General features: G+C 40.4%; 1 protein-coding gene and 1 non-coding gene across 2 annotated transcripts; both read right to left on the reverse strand.

The window, feature by feature from the left end:
* Positions 1–2,756: 2,756 nt before the first annotated feature.
* Positions 2,757–5,355, reverse strand: Tmem127l1 (transmembrane protein 127 like 1). The gene has a single exon (XM_017598103.3). The coding sequence runs from the start codon at positions 5,208–5,210 to the stop codon at positions 4,746–4,748; it is 465 nt and encodes a 154-aa protein (XP_017453592.1). The 5' UTR covers positions 5,211–5,355; the 3' UTR covers positions 2,757–4,745.
* A 2,184-nt stretch (positions 5,356–7,539) lies between these two features.
* Positions 7,540–7,649, reverse strand: LOC120095714 (U6 spliceosomal RNA). Its single transcript, XR_005491512.1, has one exon. It is a non-coding gene; the product is annotated as a U6 spliceosomal RNA (small nuclear RNA).
* Between the last annotated feature and the right edge of the window lie 9,031 nt (positions 7,650–16,680).

Raw genomic sequence — 16,680 nt, forward strand, 5'->3', positions numbered from 1 at the left:
TGGTATGGCTGGCACGAATTCTACCAGATGGATAGGTATGCTTCCTGCTTTTGTTGCATTCTAAGCTGCCTCTTCTCTTCTCAGTTATTAAACATTAATTTTATTTTTTTTGCAGATGATTAGCAGAGAATTGCCCAAACCATCTCTCAAAGGATGTAATTCAAAACTTAAAAAAAATCAGAAATCTAATGAAAGTTTGAAAGTGTTGCCAATGATGATTTCCTCTCCATTTTGCATGTTAAAAACATTGATGAAGAGAAAATGTAGTGGACCGTGCCAGGAAAGGAAATGGGACCACATCTACCAAGTGGCCGCAGAGGACATCCATCTCTTCTTTCACGTGAGTCGTATCTCTGAAATGTGTGCATGAAAGCCGAATGCGTGGTCAAGCACTAAAGGCTTCAACAACCAATGGTTGGCAGATAGAACTAGGCCTGTAACAAAAGCTATAATTTTATCTGATGACTCGGCTACTTATTATGAGGACTTGACATGTCTTTAATTTTACTCACTTCTTTCATCGTTTTTCTTTGCCTACAGGCGAGGTTAAGTCGGACTACTTCCTTGGGTAATGAGGCTGCCTCTGCTACTGTTGCTATGAGACCATGATCCTATCTTCCCACACAGGTATTTAACTACTCTCTACTTAGGAAGACAGCAGTATAGGAGTGCTGTCCATTTCAGCTGTTAAATGGAACCTATTCTTGTTTTCATGTGAAGCCACCATCTTGAGTCACAGGCACAGCTGCATAGTCTTTCTTTTTATTCTGGCAAACTTAGGGGTTTGCCTTGAATATCTTTACTGACATTCGTAGTGAAGACCAATGTGTCTCAAAAGTCCTGCTTGGGAACTCTGTGGGTGTGGTGGGAGATGACTTTAGCTTAATTTGACCAGCACGTTTCCTTGTTCGATTTGTCGTGAGAACACTTTAAAAGCTATTATCTTGGGCTTGTCGGGCTGATCTGGAGAGGGACTTTGCTTCTTCTTGGAAGAGACTGGGACTTGTATCCCAATACTAGTTAACATTAATTCACCCATGAATTATGGCACCTCTTCTGATTCCTGTGTCTCAACAGGAATTTTTTTTTCTTTTTAGAGGAAAGTCTTTCCAAAACGAGCCAAGAATGGTCAGACAGCTTCATAAAGTTGAGGATGACGTAGGAAATCTGTCTGTTAAAAATGACCTTTGAGCAATACTGTTACATTTTTCACTACTCCCTGATCCCGTCCCCCAATTCTTCCTCAGGGACTTGGATGGCTAACTTGTGATTGCCAGGGTTTCTGTCACTTTTGCCAGGTAACTCCTGAGCTTTCCCTTCTGCTGGGGTAGTGTGTCAGTCCTCACAGCTTCCATGGAACCCATCCTTCATCTGGTGGCTTCCTGGCTTCCCAAATCGTGAAGCTCATTTCTTTCTTTTTTTTTTTTTTTAATTAACTTGAGTATTTCTTATATACATTTCGAGTGTTATTCCCTTTCCCGGTTTCCGGGCAAAAATCCCCCTCCCCCTTCCCCCCTCCCCTTCCTTATGGGTGTTCCCCTCCCAACCCTCCCCCCATTGCCGCCCTCCCCCCACCAGTCTAGTTCACTGGGGGTTCAGTCTTAGCAGGACCCAGGGCTTCCCCTTCCACTGGTGCTCTTACTAGGATATTCATTGCTACCTATGAGGTCAGAGTCCAGGGTCAGTCCATGTATAGTCTTTAGGTAGTGGCTTAGTCCCTGGAAGCTCTGGTTGCTTGGCATTGTTGTACATATGGGGTCTTGAGCCCCTTCAAGCTCTTCCAGTTCTTTCTCTGATTCCTTCAACGGGGGACCTATTCTCAGTTCAGTGGTTTGCTGCTGGCATTCGCCTCTGTATTTGCTGTATTCTGGCTGTGTCTCTCAGGAGCGATCTACATCCGGCTCCTGTCAGTCTGCACTTCTTTGCTTCATCCATCTTGTCTAATTGGGTGGCTGTATATGTATGGGCCACATGTGGGGCAGGCTCTGAATGGGTGTTACTTCAGTCTCTGTTTTAATCTTTGTGAAGCTCATTTCTAATATTCTTTCTCTATATGAGTTTATGCCCTGCAAACAATATAGGTTAATGGACTTTGAAAAAAAAAAAGCCCGAAGAGTTTTTGTCTACCATCTTTCTTTGTACAGTAAAAGTCTCTAAATTAAAAATAGTGTAATTTCTGTCTTCAAAATAGCAGGATGTCTGTGTTTTCTTTTCCTTTTTTTTTTTTGTATTGTATTGTTGGTTTCTCCTTTCTTCAAAATTATTCAGCGACTTTGGGGTATGCCTAGATGAAGGAGCAGCAGGTCTTGCTTGAACTGTCTCCTCAGAGGGTAGGAGAATCGCCTAAGTTTCTAATGGAACTCACTTTCCCAGGGTCGTGGCTCCTATACCTGCTGTGAATTGCTAGTCTTTTAGGTTGGCTTGGCCATGGTTACTGCTCCATGCATGCCTTTGCTTCAACAGCTTAGTACAGGTTTTATGACAGAGGAAATTCATCTCACCTCTCTACCAAGGGCCGGTCACATCTTCTCTGGGAGTTTTTGTTTGTTTGTTTGTTTGTTTGTTGTTGTTATTGTTTGTTTTTTTAACTTTTTACTCACATACTCAACTATTCTTTCCAAAGGAAGACCTGGTCGACAAGAATAGCCTTCTGATTCAAGTCTCCTATTGTGCTAGAACCAAGCTTCAATCTCATCACTTTTTTTTTTGTTGTTTTGCCTTTTAATTTTTTCCCTAGAAAAGAAAAACACAACCAGAGTAATCTATATGACAAACAGTGTGAGAATGGCAGGGAAAAGAGAAAGGCCAGAGGAGCGGGAAGCTAGTAAAAAGTGGGTTCCAAATCACAAGGAACGGTCCACAGGGTCCAGTCCTCATTCACTTTGGCATGCATGTTTGGTGCTGGACTTCTGGCCTGCTCTCTCAGGTGCCATGTTAGAGAGTTGGACACACACCAGAAGCCTGTCTATGACGAGCTCAGAACATCAGACAGGCAGTCATAATTTAGCCCCTTGATTCTGTGCTCAGGCATCACCTGGCAACCTTTCTTGCCTCAAAGAGGGGTCTGAAGAATGGGAGAGTCATCCTGGGGCACACTTTGGCATTACAGCAGGGAACTCCAAGCAGATGCTTTCTTATGGGCACACTTGGTCTTCATCTGCATAGGCATTTGTCCACATATTCACCACTCTTTCTGGCCAAAGAATGGGGAGTTGACAGTCTTCTTGTAGTCACAGTTCAACAACTGTATTCATTCTCCATTCTTGTTCAAAATGTCTGTTGTCTTATGGGTGGTAGGAGATTGGGATTCATTTTCCCTTCAGTTAGCACTAGACTCTTACTCCAGAGAAGCTCATAACTGAACAAGAACAGCTTGCCTACCTAGATCCATGCTGCAGGCCTCTCAGGTCTCACCTACCTTATGCCCCAGATCTACAGGGGGAAAAAAACACCCCCCACCCCCCAAAAAAAACTGGACCCAAGGCAAACAGAATAGCTAGAGTAACAGCCCAGTAGCACACCACAAGACCAGCATACATTCCAGAACGGGAGAGGGGCATGCAGCAAGCTGTAGCCCCAAGTCACAGTCTAGGGCCACATTGACTCTGAGGGCTACAGCCAGGCCTGCACATCTGACAGGGTCCTGACACCAACCTATTGGGCCTCTGGGTGGAGTACCTGTGTGGAGAGTGGAGGGTCCTGTCCTACTTGGCCCCTGTCCCTGAACTGAGGCCAGGTTACATCTCAGTGCCACAGTTCTGAGGAGCACCACGCTGGCCAGCCAGCCAGGCCATAGTTCTCAGCCCCGTGGGGGCCATGTGGCCCTAGTTCCACAGAAAGGCCCCAGGGAGCCACAGCTGCCTGAAAGAAGGAGCCAGGACAGAAAGCCTGCATTCTGTTGGAGACTGGGAGGCGTGACTATAGGCTCAGAGGGAGCTATGGTCCAAAATATTGCAGAGCCATAAAGGATGGGCTACATTTCTGAACAACAGCAGCTTTATCCCTGTTTTAGAAAGAGAGTATGGCTGCTATTGCTTGGTTTTGTTTTTCTCCTTTCAAAACCACTCACATTAAAAGGTGAAGGGGCTAGGGCACTCAGTCCCCTTCACTGGGGTCCTCAAAAGAGTCAGTCTCTTGTCTGGTTCTGCTTCCTTGCCTGGTTCTAACCACAGGAAGCCAGGGCCGGGCAGGAGAACAGTTGTATTGCTCCCCAGCAGTGATTCCTTCTCTCCAGAAAACCAGAACACACATGAGGAGTGGCCTGGAGACTAAAGTGCAGAGAATCCACAATGTGGATGGCTGGGCCTGGGCACTCTAGAAGAAAAGAGGGGTCAGCCCAGAGATACACAAGTGGCACAAATGCTGGGCCTGGCAAAGTGAACCTGCATGGCACAGTCCCTTCCCCTTGTGCTCTGTTGGTACCTCTCTTAGGGACTGGCCACTACCAGCAGCAACCCAAGGAGAGGAAACTTATCTGACCATCCCTGGTTGGAAGGAGCTAGTGAATAGGAAAGGAGCAGAGGGTGCTGGGAGGGAAAGAGTACATTATATAAAATCAGAGTCCCAGCTCTGCAGAGCAGGGACACATGGACAAGCCTAAAGGCAGAGTGTCTCCTGGAGAAGGTTTGGTGAAGGTGGTCAGGGTCCTACAGGTGAGACCTGCTGGGGGAAGTGGCTCCTCTGGGTATAAAAGGAGCTGTGGCACTGGGGGGAAGGGCTGCTGAGGAAGAGAGCCCCTGCTGGCATTATGGTGTGTAGGCAGGGGGTGGCTGGAATTGGTTGATGACCTCATACTCTGCTGGGTAGGGGTCATTCTCCTCCATCTCAGATAGCAGCTCCAGTGCTTGTTCTTCTTCCTCTGTTGGATAGTGGCGCAGGAGGTTGGCTGCAGTAGCCAGGATTGAGGCTCCGCCAGCTCCTGCCACCAGGTAGAAGCTAACAGCAAAGGTGACATAGACTTGGGAGCCGTGGTACTTCTTATGCTGTTGCTGCTGGGCCAGGATGAGCTCAGAAGCCCAGTAGGAAAAGCCAATGACCGTAGCACACTGTGGGACAGTGAGGATGTGAGCGAAGGCATAGCAACGAGTAATCTTCAGAGCTGGATGCTTGGGCCCAAAGACATCCAACAGGAATGCAGAGAGACTACACAGGATGCCCAAGAAGCAGAAGGCAGCGATGACCCTCAGGAGAAGAACTGTTTGGGGGTTCATGCAGAAATCGGTCAGCAGGCCTCAGGGCTGGGATGGCGCCGCTTCGCCCGGTCACAGGCTTCTTAGCTGCCGGGGCCAAGAGATCCCAGGCCCCAATCCCGCAACGCCCAGACGGACCCTGGCCGATGCACTTCCGGCTTCCTCCAACCCCACCCACCCCCAATCTCATCACTTCTTAAGCTCCCATTATAAGCCAAACCTTCAACACAGAGCCACTGGCTGTAAAAGTGAGATCTTAGAGGATCTTCTCCTGCCTGGATTCTCTTTTGGAACTCCTGCCTGACATTTTTTTTAAAAAGTAATTTATTTATTTGTTTATTTTTACTTTATGCTCCTTGGTGTTTTGTCACTATGCATGTCTGTGTGAAGGTGTCAGATCCTGGAGTTACAGAGAGATGTGAGCTGTCATGTGTGTACTGGGAATCGAACATGGGTCCTGTTAAAGAGCGGCTAGAGGTCTTAACCACTGAGCCATCTTTCCATCCCCTGACATACTTTTTTTTAGCTTCATTTTTCCCTTTTCACCAAATGTCAGTGCTCACATGGGATTTGAAAGGTGAGAGAGAGGGAGTGGATCATTATTGTGTCTCCTGCTCTGCTTGGCATAGTGGTCAAATGTGTGGACTTCACCTGAAGAGCGATTTCACAAGGCTTCAAGGCGCGGTCTTGGTAGTAACTAACCTCTGTGCTCCAGGCAGCTCTGATTGCCTTCAGCGTTTTCTGTGGTGACTGCGAATTTCAGAATCTCAGAGCTAGTAGCAAACCCTGAGGGCCAGAGGCTGTTTCTCTGACCTCTATTCCTCCAGCATGTTGGACAGTGTGTTTAACATTGCAGTTCTTGTATTAGTAATCCCTCGGAAATACCAAAGAGAGAAAATTCAAATCTTGGGTATGTATCCGCTGATTCGAGAGACAAGCTGATCCACTACTGGGGCTTTAGAGGGCACCTTTGCCAAGTTCCAAGCACAGCTCTTGTTACTCATTTTTGTCAGGGCTTATGGGCTGGGCTGCCTGTACTGACAGCATGATTTCGAAATAGAAGCTTCTGGCTGTGAGTTGAAGTTAACTTCTTCTAAGTCAGGTGTCCGGCTTCACATGAATGCAGAAGAAATCCAAAAGTCAAATGTAAATTACTGAGGAGTGCTTTTATTTTCCAGAGGAACCAAGGAATATGATTAAAGTCAATTTTTAGAAGCAAATGAATAGAAGAAAGAATTTTGTACTTTTTCAGACATTAAATTTATATTAATGGGCAGCTTTTAAATAGTCCTGCTATCAGAACTATATTTTCATGGATGCCAGCTTATCTAATTTAAATTTATTATTGACCGTACTGTCACCCTATGAAAAATGAGAAAACAATTTGTTTGGCCTCCTTTCCTGCAAGGAACCTTGATTGGATTTTTGTATTTGTTGCAGAAAATTCTCTTTCACATTAAATATGCTAACAAATATCTTAGGGATCAGGCCATTATTTTCAGTTCTGTTTAGTTCTCTCTTAACAGTCAGTTTCAGCTGTAAACTTATGAAAGTATAAAATGGGTAATAATATGGATAACCTTGTCACATCTGTTTTCTCTGAAATATGCATAATTAATAAGTTTAGTTCACAGTGAGTGGTATCTATCAGGGTCAGATAATTGAAACTTTCATGTTCAAAGCAGTATAACACAGGCAAAATATTCTTTGGTTCTTATTTATTTCATGGAAACTGTTAGTAAACTATAAAGTAATTTTTGCATTGGCCCAAGTAGATTCTCCAGTGACATTTTTAAAAGTCAATGTTATAGGGGCCCCACACAAAGAAAAACCAGATTAAATTGCGATATTTGTTCTTATGGATATCTAATTTATTTTATTTTATATTTAATTTAATTTTTAATGTTTGTACCCTACCCACGAGAAACCATCAATAGTGGAGAGTTACACTTTAGTATCCTTATCATAATTTTTAAGAGTCCTCAGTGTTGGCTTCTTTTTAAGGCTGTTACTTTGGGGTTGGTGTTAAAGGTTGTAACAGAAGCCTTGCATGTTCCTCTTTCTCAATTGGGCTTCTGCAGTCATTGATAATCACTGCCAATGTAGCTTCCTTGCTCTAAACAGTCAAGAGGAGCTTAGATCATGTGCTTCCTTGTGTTTTCTGAAAACAGTACAGACCAGGACCATGGACCCCACACAAGACCGTAGGAGGTTACCTGGATCATGGACATCAGCAAGGCTTCAGGCTACATCATAGACCATTGATATCCTCATGGTATTTGGAGGCCACTGACATCAAATAGACTCTGGCTGCAGTAGCATCATGAACCTAAACATGGCCCTTGATGGCAATAATACTGAATGCTTTATGAATTTGTATGCTACCTTTAACTAAGGGGGAGCATGCTAACCCTCTCTGTATCATTCCAATTTTAGTATATGTGCTGCTGAGGCTAGCACTCTGTATCTTTTCTTGAGCAGGCTCTTTTCCTTCTGCTTGTTTGGTTTGTCATATTTTGATGTATTTATTTTATTTTATTTTATTTTTGTCCCATAGAAGCCATTTCTTTTCTTATGAAAGACAGAAAGAGGGTGGATCATGATGGGAAGGGAAGTGGGAAAGAATTTGAAGTAGAGGGAAGGAAAACTATAATCAGGATATATTTTATGAACAGAACTTTAGATTAAAATAAAAAAATAGCCTTTTTATAAACCTCTCCTGAAATGCTGAAACTGCCATACCGAAATATAAAAAATTACTCTTTAAGGTATCAGTGTAAAGAAGAAGTTGCTCGATAAAACGTCATTAGCACAGGAACCGTCCTGAGAATTAACAGAAAAGCATACAAAACATTAAAGATTTTGCAGAGCAAACAGACAGTCTACAGAATGAGAGAAAATCTTTTCAAGCTGAATTTTACTTCTGGGGCTCATATCAGATTTCCAAAGCATTGCAAATTTTAAGCAGAAAGGAAACAAAATTGCCAATCAACAGGCCAAAGAATGACCAGAAAGTTCTCAAAAGAAGAAATGTCAATGGTCTATAACTTTTTTCAAAAGTATTCAACATCTTTATTCATTTTTAAGTGTGCTCACATGAGCACACACACACACGAATCACAATATATATGATCTAGCAATACCTTCATGGGCAAAAATCTAAAGATTCCATAGTTTACTACAGAGATATTTGTAAATCCACGGTTTTTGCTATTATAATAGCAAGGGAATGGAGCCAACCTACATCTCCATCAACCAATGAATGGAAAATGAAAATGTAGCAATATGAGAAAATGAATTTTATTTATTGTCTTAGTTAGGGTTTTATTACTGTGAAGAGACGGTATGACTAAGGTAACTCTTATAAAAAAAACCATTTAATTGGGGCCAGCTTACAATCTCAGAGGTTCAGTTAACCATCATCATGGTGGGAAGCATGGCAGTGTCCAGGTAGACGTGGTACTGGAATAGCTCAGGCTTCTACATTACGATCTAAAGGCAGCAGCAGGAGACTATCCTCCACACTAGGAATAGCTTGAGCATAGGACCTCAAAGACTACCTCAACAGTGACACACTTCCTCTCACAAGTCATTTCTCCTAATAGTATAACTTCCCATGAGCCAAGGGTATTCAAACCACTTCATCCAGGTATGAAGAATGAAATTTATAGGAAGTGTATAGATTTCAAAAGTATAATATTGAACAAGATGATTCAAACTCAAATAACAGCAACAACAACAACATACATACATACATACATACATACATACATACATCTTTCCTCATATACAGATCCTAGTCTATAATACACAAATGTATTTACAGAAACAGATGTTGAATGGGTACCATCTGAAAAGAGGGTGATGTGAGGTGATTACAAAGAATATGAGGTCAGCAAGATAAAACCTGAATCATGAAGAGGCTATAAAAAATGAAACTATTATTTTTTGTGTTTCAACTCACGGTGGCTATGTGAATTCAAGTCTCTAAATACTGAAATACCAAGAACTATTTCATATTCCATAGAACCAACATGTGCTTCCTTTGAAGCAGGGATTGTAAAAGTTGGTCTCCTTTTCACTCTATTGATCAGCTGTGCAGTAGGAATTGACATGATTAGCCACAGAAGAAATTTGTTACATTGTCTCACTTAGAAAAAGTGAATTAAAAAATCATTAATTAGAAAAAATCATTTGATGGGTGGATTTGAAATTTTCTCCCCTTTTCTTCTGTTTAAAGCTGTATCAACTTACTTTATTACAGTGTTGTTGAACATGCAAACTGGTTTGATATATGTAAAGTGTGACTTTCAAAAAGAAAACAAATAAAAAGCAAGAAATAAGTAGAAAACTAAGAAACTAGCTCTGAGAACTTGGCCAAACTACTGGTTTCTCATATTCACATCAATGTAAATGAATCCAAACTTTAACTGTCTTAGCCAGTGAGTGTGGTCTATGGCAGAGCCTTAATAGAAGACTCTTCCCTTAGCATCCCTTTGATATATCTTTTGGGACTCCAGACTGCCCAGACTGTGGTCAGTTTTGAGAGATTTGGCCCACAGAGCAGTAATTTCCATATTTTTTGTTTCTGAACCAGTCTCAGACACCCTGACCATGTTTGTGTTGAGACCTCTGTTACGCTGATCTCATCCATTTAATATCCCTGTGCCCGCTGTCAAGCCCACTGATTCCCATTATCCATTTCTTATACAAGCAAGGACCTATTCTTCACTGAGGGCTGTTGTATCTTCAGCAATTCTGACTTTCTCAAAGTGCTGTACCTTTCTATTTAACAGGGGATAGACCTTCCTACAAGCTAAGGGAGGATCAAGCTTACTGCTCCCTCGTGGAACAGATAGACCATGTTCATCTCCCAGCTTGCTGCTCCAATAACTCTGGACCGCTTTGTACCTTCAAGGGTATCTTCTCTTCAATTATAGGTGCCGTCCTAGGTCTCCGATAAGCTCTTATTCAAACTGGAACACCTTCTGAAATTCTTCCCCTCAAGCATCTGGATAACATTCAAACGCAGGATTGCAGCTGAGCATTTACCTTCCGGAAAGGGTTATCTCAGATCACGGGAAGGCCAAAAGGGGGCAGTGTTACCTCTCACACTCCAGACTAACTCTCTAAAGGAAGGCAGCTCCAAATATTTTGCTGAAAGTATAGGAAATTTCAAAATCTAAATGCAATGTTAAGATAACCTGCAACTTCTGGCCCTTCCACTCACACCTCAGTTCCTGAATAACAATGTGGAGGCTTAACTTTATTTAAAAATGTCTAGGCCGTAAACTTGGGCTTATTTCCCAACTAGCTTATAACTTACATAACTTGTTTATTTTGCTTCTCTGTCTGTCACAAGGCTAGTTACCTTTGCTCAGTTTCATGCTTCCCACTGCCTTAGAGTACAGGGCGAATCTTCCACTCTGACTGCTTCCCAGAGTTCCAATCTCTCTGCCTAAGTCTTCTAATCCTGCCTCAGTTTACTGGCCATCAGCTTTTTATTAACAGGTGATGCTTACACATACTGCACAAGAGATTATTCTTACCATAAACAGTTGTTTTTTTAATAAATACCTTATACATTCTGACTATTTTATATATTACTTTCTTTAATCTCATGTGTTCCAGATAAGCCATGGAAGTTCCTTTGTTTGGTGGAATTTAGACAGCATTGGTGATACCCTTCTCAATTCCATGACTGTGGAATGAGTCATTTGTATTAAGAGCTCATTGTTTCCTCTAGTTGAGGACTCTGGAATTTTTCAGGCTGACTCTGTAACAATCAAATTAGTTTGTCCTTGTGTGCTTATAAATTTGCATAAGAAATCTACCACTTTCATACAAAATCTTTCAGGGAATTCACACAAGGGATCAAGTTATTGTTACTGCAAATTTTGGAGAGTTTTCCCTACCCCTAGTCACCACATGTTACCAGGGAAAGTGGAACCTTTCTTGGTGTTCTCAGTCATTAATAAGACAATTTAAGAACAGGTTCAAAAGGAAGTTGCATGACAATTTCATTAGAGCTTAAAAGGGTGGGCAATCTCTAGTTCTTGGTAGCTTCCCAGAAGAGGAAAATAAAAGAAGCAAGAGAAAAGACCACATGAGACTCTCAGTCACATGGCAGCCAAGTGGCCATGAGGCAGGGCCAAAGCATTCAGAGAAAGAAGGGAAAGACCCAAAGTACTAGAGAAAGCATATTTAGGTTCTGGCAGCATCTGAAAAGAGAGGAAAGAGAAGAAAGAGGAAACATTCTGCGTTTCTGAGTCAAGATTCAAAGGAGGCTGACTCAACACAACCTCCTGCAGCTCTATAGCCACTGTGCAGAGAGCAGGCATTTTGGGAAGAAAAGATCATTATCTCATTAAGGGCGAATTATTCCTCCTAACACTCTGGCATGGCTGATTGTGGGTCTGCTTTCCTGAGGAGTAGTCCCTTATTCAAGTGGTTGGCCTGCTCATTTGAAATAGTAGGTGTCTGTCCTTGACAAGAAAACCACTGTAGTGTTTTCTTTTTCTCTCCATCATTTTGAGCCCCTTAATCCTGAATTTTAGTGTCCATGAAAGAAATCGAATTCCTCCTTTGGTTTCTCAAAAAAAAATCTAGAGTGTACCTGTTGCTTGGGATTCTTACTAAAGCTACTTATTCTTAAGGACCACAAAAGTAGCTTCAAAAAGTCCAACGAGGTAGCACAGCTTTTGTATGTGAACTCTTTGACAATTGAATGTTTATATTTCAGGAACTTGGAGCATATGCAAAAAAGCTCTTATACTAATCAGAATTTCATAGGGTTGTTCTCTGCAGTTACATGTGGAGTGGGTTAATTATGAACCAGAGCCTGGAAAAGTTTAGCACACTGAGAAGATATCAGAAATATCTCAAATGAATATTAATGTTTTGAAATGTCTATGTAATTGAAATCAATTTAGATGTAAAATAATGTGAAGATGGTAATGCAATGGCAGAGCCCCACAGATAAATATGTCAAAACACATCAAAATTTCTGAGGCTATGGTGGAACCTGCATTGCAAGCAGGCTGCTAGGTAGGTATATCTGGCTCCATTTTTTTGTTCTATTTTTTTCTTCTGAGTTTTATTATTTGCATCTCTAATGAGAAAATTTGGGGTCTGGAGCTGCTGATTTTTCTTGGAAACAATACTTTCATTTTTAGCTTCATTTAACATTGACTGACATACAGTTAGGCCCAGGTTTCTGTTTGAGAGTCAGTAGATACACTTAACTTTTTAAGTAATTTGTAGCAGTCAGGTGGATACTCCATGCTGCCCTTTATATGAGCTATCTAACTAACATAGAGGAGGACAGTAGAATAGTGATTGAAAGAAGGGAAAATAAGGAGATATTCTCCTGTGGGTCTAAAATTTTTTGAGTGTGCTCTGTAGATCTGCTGTGTGCACAGTGCCTACAGGCAGTTACATTTGCTGTACACTTGAGGCTTATGTTCTAGTGTAGATATCACTTTAAGCATTCTTACAACAAGATTAAAAAGTACAAATGTGTACCAGAAGATTTCGGGAGGATTCTGATGACAGCTTGACTGATCCAAACTCATAAAAATTAAATATACTAATTGCATGGGATGTTTTTAAAGATGCAAGCTGTACTTCGTTGAAGCTCCTAATTAAAATATGTAGGCAAAATGTAGGTTGGGATACATTTTTAATCTACTATAAAAGTCACCTGAAAAAGGATAAGAAGAGTGACTGTTTAATGTGGACAGTTGAAGAACCAAGGTTAAAAGACATGAAATGAATGGAATTGGGGATAATATATATATATATATATATACATATATATATATATCTTTATAATGGTATTGTGTTTATACATATTCAGAGAGATTTCAGGTATGTTAGCTTATCTGAGATAGAGTCCCCAGGCTATGGGTTGCAAAGTTCTATCTATTCCTCCTCATAGGCTTTTCCCTTCATTAGAATATTTTCATTACTCAAAGCTCAGCATTTATCCAGATTTAACTCTTTTCCAGAAGACATCTGCCTCCTTATGAACATCATGAAGTGTTTTTTCTATGAACGTCTATGAACCTTGTAGTATGCTTTCTTTACTGCTATATTTTCTTAAATAATAGCTTTTACTAGTATAATGTTTGTTTACATGGTTCTGGGTATGTAAAGACAACAGCATATATAAGTATATTATGTCCTCCTTACTAGGTATTTTGAGTTTATTAACTCTCTTCTTTCCATTGATTTCCTTTGTTCCCTTACAAAGTTTTGCTTCTGAACTAAGTCATATATTTATACCTCATCTTATGTACCTATACAAAATCTAGGAACCACAAATGAGAGAAAACTTGCATGGTGGTATGAATGAGAAGGACACTAGGCTCGTATATTGGAACACACAGTCCCTGGTTGGTAAATTAGGATATGTAGCCTTGCTTAGAGAGTTGTGTCACTTGGAGTAGAGTTTTAAAAGACTCAGGCTTTTATCTGTCTCTGCCTTTCTTCTTCTCTCTGTTCTTCTCCATCTCCTTCTCTGTCTTCCTTCTCTAGTGGTTGTATCTCAAGATGTGATCTCTCAGTTACCCCACTATCCTCATCCCTGCCTACTTGTGTCTATGCTCTCTGCCATGATTGTCATGGATCCTAACCTTGCAAAACTGTAAGGTCCAAACAAATACTTTCTTTCAGAAGTTGACTTGGTCATGTTGTTTTGTTGAGATAATAGAAATTAACTAAGATAATGGGATATGAGTATTTCTGAGACTGGCTTAACTTTGCTTAATATGTCTATTTGTCATGTTTCCTATGCCTATTCTTTGTACATTGTTGTTGTTGTTGTTGTTGACAAATGTGGGTAATTACTAAATACACTGGCTTACTACAATGTTTTCCTATAGAAGCTACTCAAAAAGTATTCAAGTTAAATATTTCCTTTCTTTATTCAGGGGCTGTCATTACTAAATATATTCATTTACACATGATCGGTATTATTCTTTTGTTCCTGTCAAAATATTGATTTTTACAAACATACTATAATTTAAAGATGAACAAATGAAAAATCAAAACAGCATTCCATAGCTTTGACTTTATTAATTGCTTCTCTGAGGTGTGTGAAGCTCATCTCTCCTTCCTCAGTCTCTCATCCGGAGAGCTTTGTTTCTGTTTATCTTGGATTTCTCACAGACACCCAGAAGACAGGTCAACCATGTCTACTTTCCGAGTTGATTATGCAAATCGAATGAGTTGACTGTAGAATGCTGTCTTATTATATGTTGCTTCTTTAAATATCCCCCAACAGGCCTAGCCAGGAACAAGACAAGTGGTAGGAATGGAATTGATTGACTTAATTCTGAGTGAGCTGGCTCTCAAGATTTCATTATGTTCCCCACACACCTCCTTTTCGTGTTCTTTCCTCTTGCTGCACTGTAAAGTTGTTTAGAATATACACAGCAGCATATTGGCTTTGGTTTTATTTCCTGATCAAATTGGAAGGCTTTGGACTATAAACTGTATTGTAAATCTGATATTGTTAGACTCTCTATTACAAAAAATTACATTATCTTCATTTTCTAAGTAGGTTAGCTATTTCAATTATTTCAAGCAGTCTTCTGAGAGATTGTGACTATGTGTAATCTGAGGAATTACTTTAATATCTAATGAAAACCAAGAAATAAAACTGATTTTCCAGTCTTCTTTTTTGGCCTTAGAAGATAAAGTTTGATGTATGCTCCTTTATGAAAATGAAATGGCACTGTTTTTAGTTGTCTGTGTTTCTAAGGTGATTGAGACGGGTTTTATGTTTTCTCTGCTTCAGCTTCTACTCTGAATTTTTGCATGAAGCGCCTTCTGCTGTCTGATATATAGTGGGCTCTCATTAAATGTTCACAGAATAAAAAAGACTGTATTGATGTATGTGTTCATATACACCTTCTGTTTATTCCATTTTATTATTGCTGATTTACAAATTTAAAATGAATCTACAAGAAGAAAGCTATGAGAACACTTTCTAAATTAGGTTTATAAACTATTAATTTTATAAAATTGGTAGGTGTTAAATCAGAACAATAAAAATCACAAATGAAGCAATCTAGAAGAAATAAATGATAGTTTACAGTAAAAAATTTCAGGTTAAATACAATTGCAGAATTAAAAAACATAACATGACTTCTCTCAAAGCTTTAACATATTAATCTACATTAGTGTTTTCCAGTATAGTTCACAGTGTTTTCTCAGTTTATTAATCCCAATAATTAGAAGGGTTTTTGGTTTTGATCAGAAGAAATATAGTTCAAAAAGTATTGGATTAGAAGCCCAATTAACCATTCCGGTTGCCATAGTTAGATTGGTGTTAGAGAAACAAGGTTCTGAAGACATGTTCAAATGGTTCATTACAATAACAAACAATTATCCAACATGGTGACTGCAGTTAACAACAATGTGTCTTCATCTTAGGAATGTAGATTTTTGTCTTCTACCCACAAAATTGATGTGGGCATGTGTGTATACATATATACATTTGCTCATTTAAGCCATTACACTGCAAATGCATATTATGAAAGGTACAGATGTATACCATAAATAACTGTCAACTGTAGAATCATAAAAGTAAATAAGGAGAGATCTTTTCAGCTATATTATTGAATGGATAGTCTGGGGAGGACAAAGGATGACCAGGGCAGCCATAGTCCTGCATCCTCCCAGTTTTAACCCTCACAGCTCCAAGGTAGCAGCTCTTTCCCAGTATTTCCAGAGAAATCGCACTTATGTGTAAAGGTCCCCCCAAAACACTCTTTACTGCTTTATTTCCAAACATATTCACATATTCACTTGGTGCTTAGTAAACTGCAGCTCATTTTCTTTCAGCAAGACACAATCCTGCACAGACGGCTGTGAGCAGGAGAATAGACCATTCCAAATAGGTATCCTGAACTGTTTCTCGCTCCACAGTGGGGGAAAAGTCATTAGATACATTTGAACCCCAAGAACTGTGAGGAGAGGAAAAGAGAGGAAAAGGGAAGGAAGAGAGAGGGAAGAAATGGATTCAGTAGAGAAATTTGTGTTAACGCATTCATAGAAAGTTGTAGGCCAGTCTAGGCAGCTTCCAACATCCATAGATTGATTGTTTTCATTTTGTATCTGCCCTCTTGGATATCTAGACAGTATGCAGATAACATACTCTGTGTCATGTCTTGATGTAGTTTTATCCAAATTACAGGCTAATAATTTATCCTGTTGTTTTGAGGATGGTGGCAGAAGTCATGCAATTCTTGTCAGAGACAAATGACTTTAATACTCATGATAAAACAAGCAGCATGGCTGCCAGTATGTGTGTCACATCTTCCTGTGACCCATGTCTATGAGATGTGTGTGGATGAATGGCTCCCATGCAATAGCATGCATCACACTGAAAGGAACTTGGGATGTTCATTCCTTTTGTAAGTGGAGCTGAAGGACTAAGCAGATCTGCCCTTTGAGTATAGGGAAATGTTACCTAAGTTCTCCG

This window comes from Rattus norvegicus, chromosome 11 (assembly GCF_036323735.1).
Source record: "Rattus norvegicus strain BN/NHsdMcwi chromosome 11, GRCr8, whole genome shotgun sequence".
NCBI classification, from domain to species: domain Eukaryota; kingdom Metazoa; phylum Chordata; class Mammalia; order Rodentia; family Muridae; genus Rattus; species Rattus norvegicus.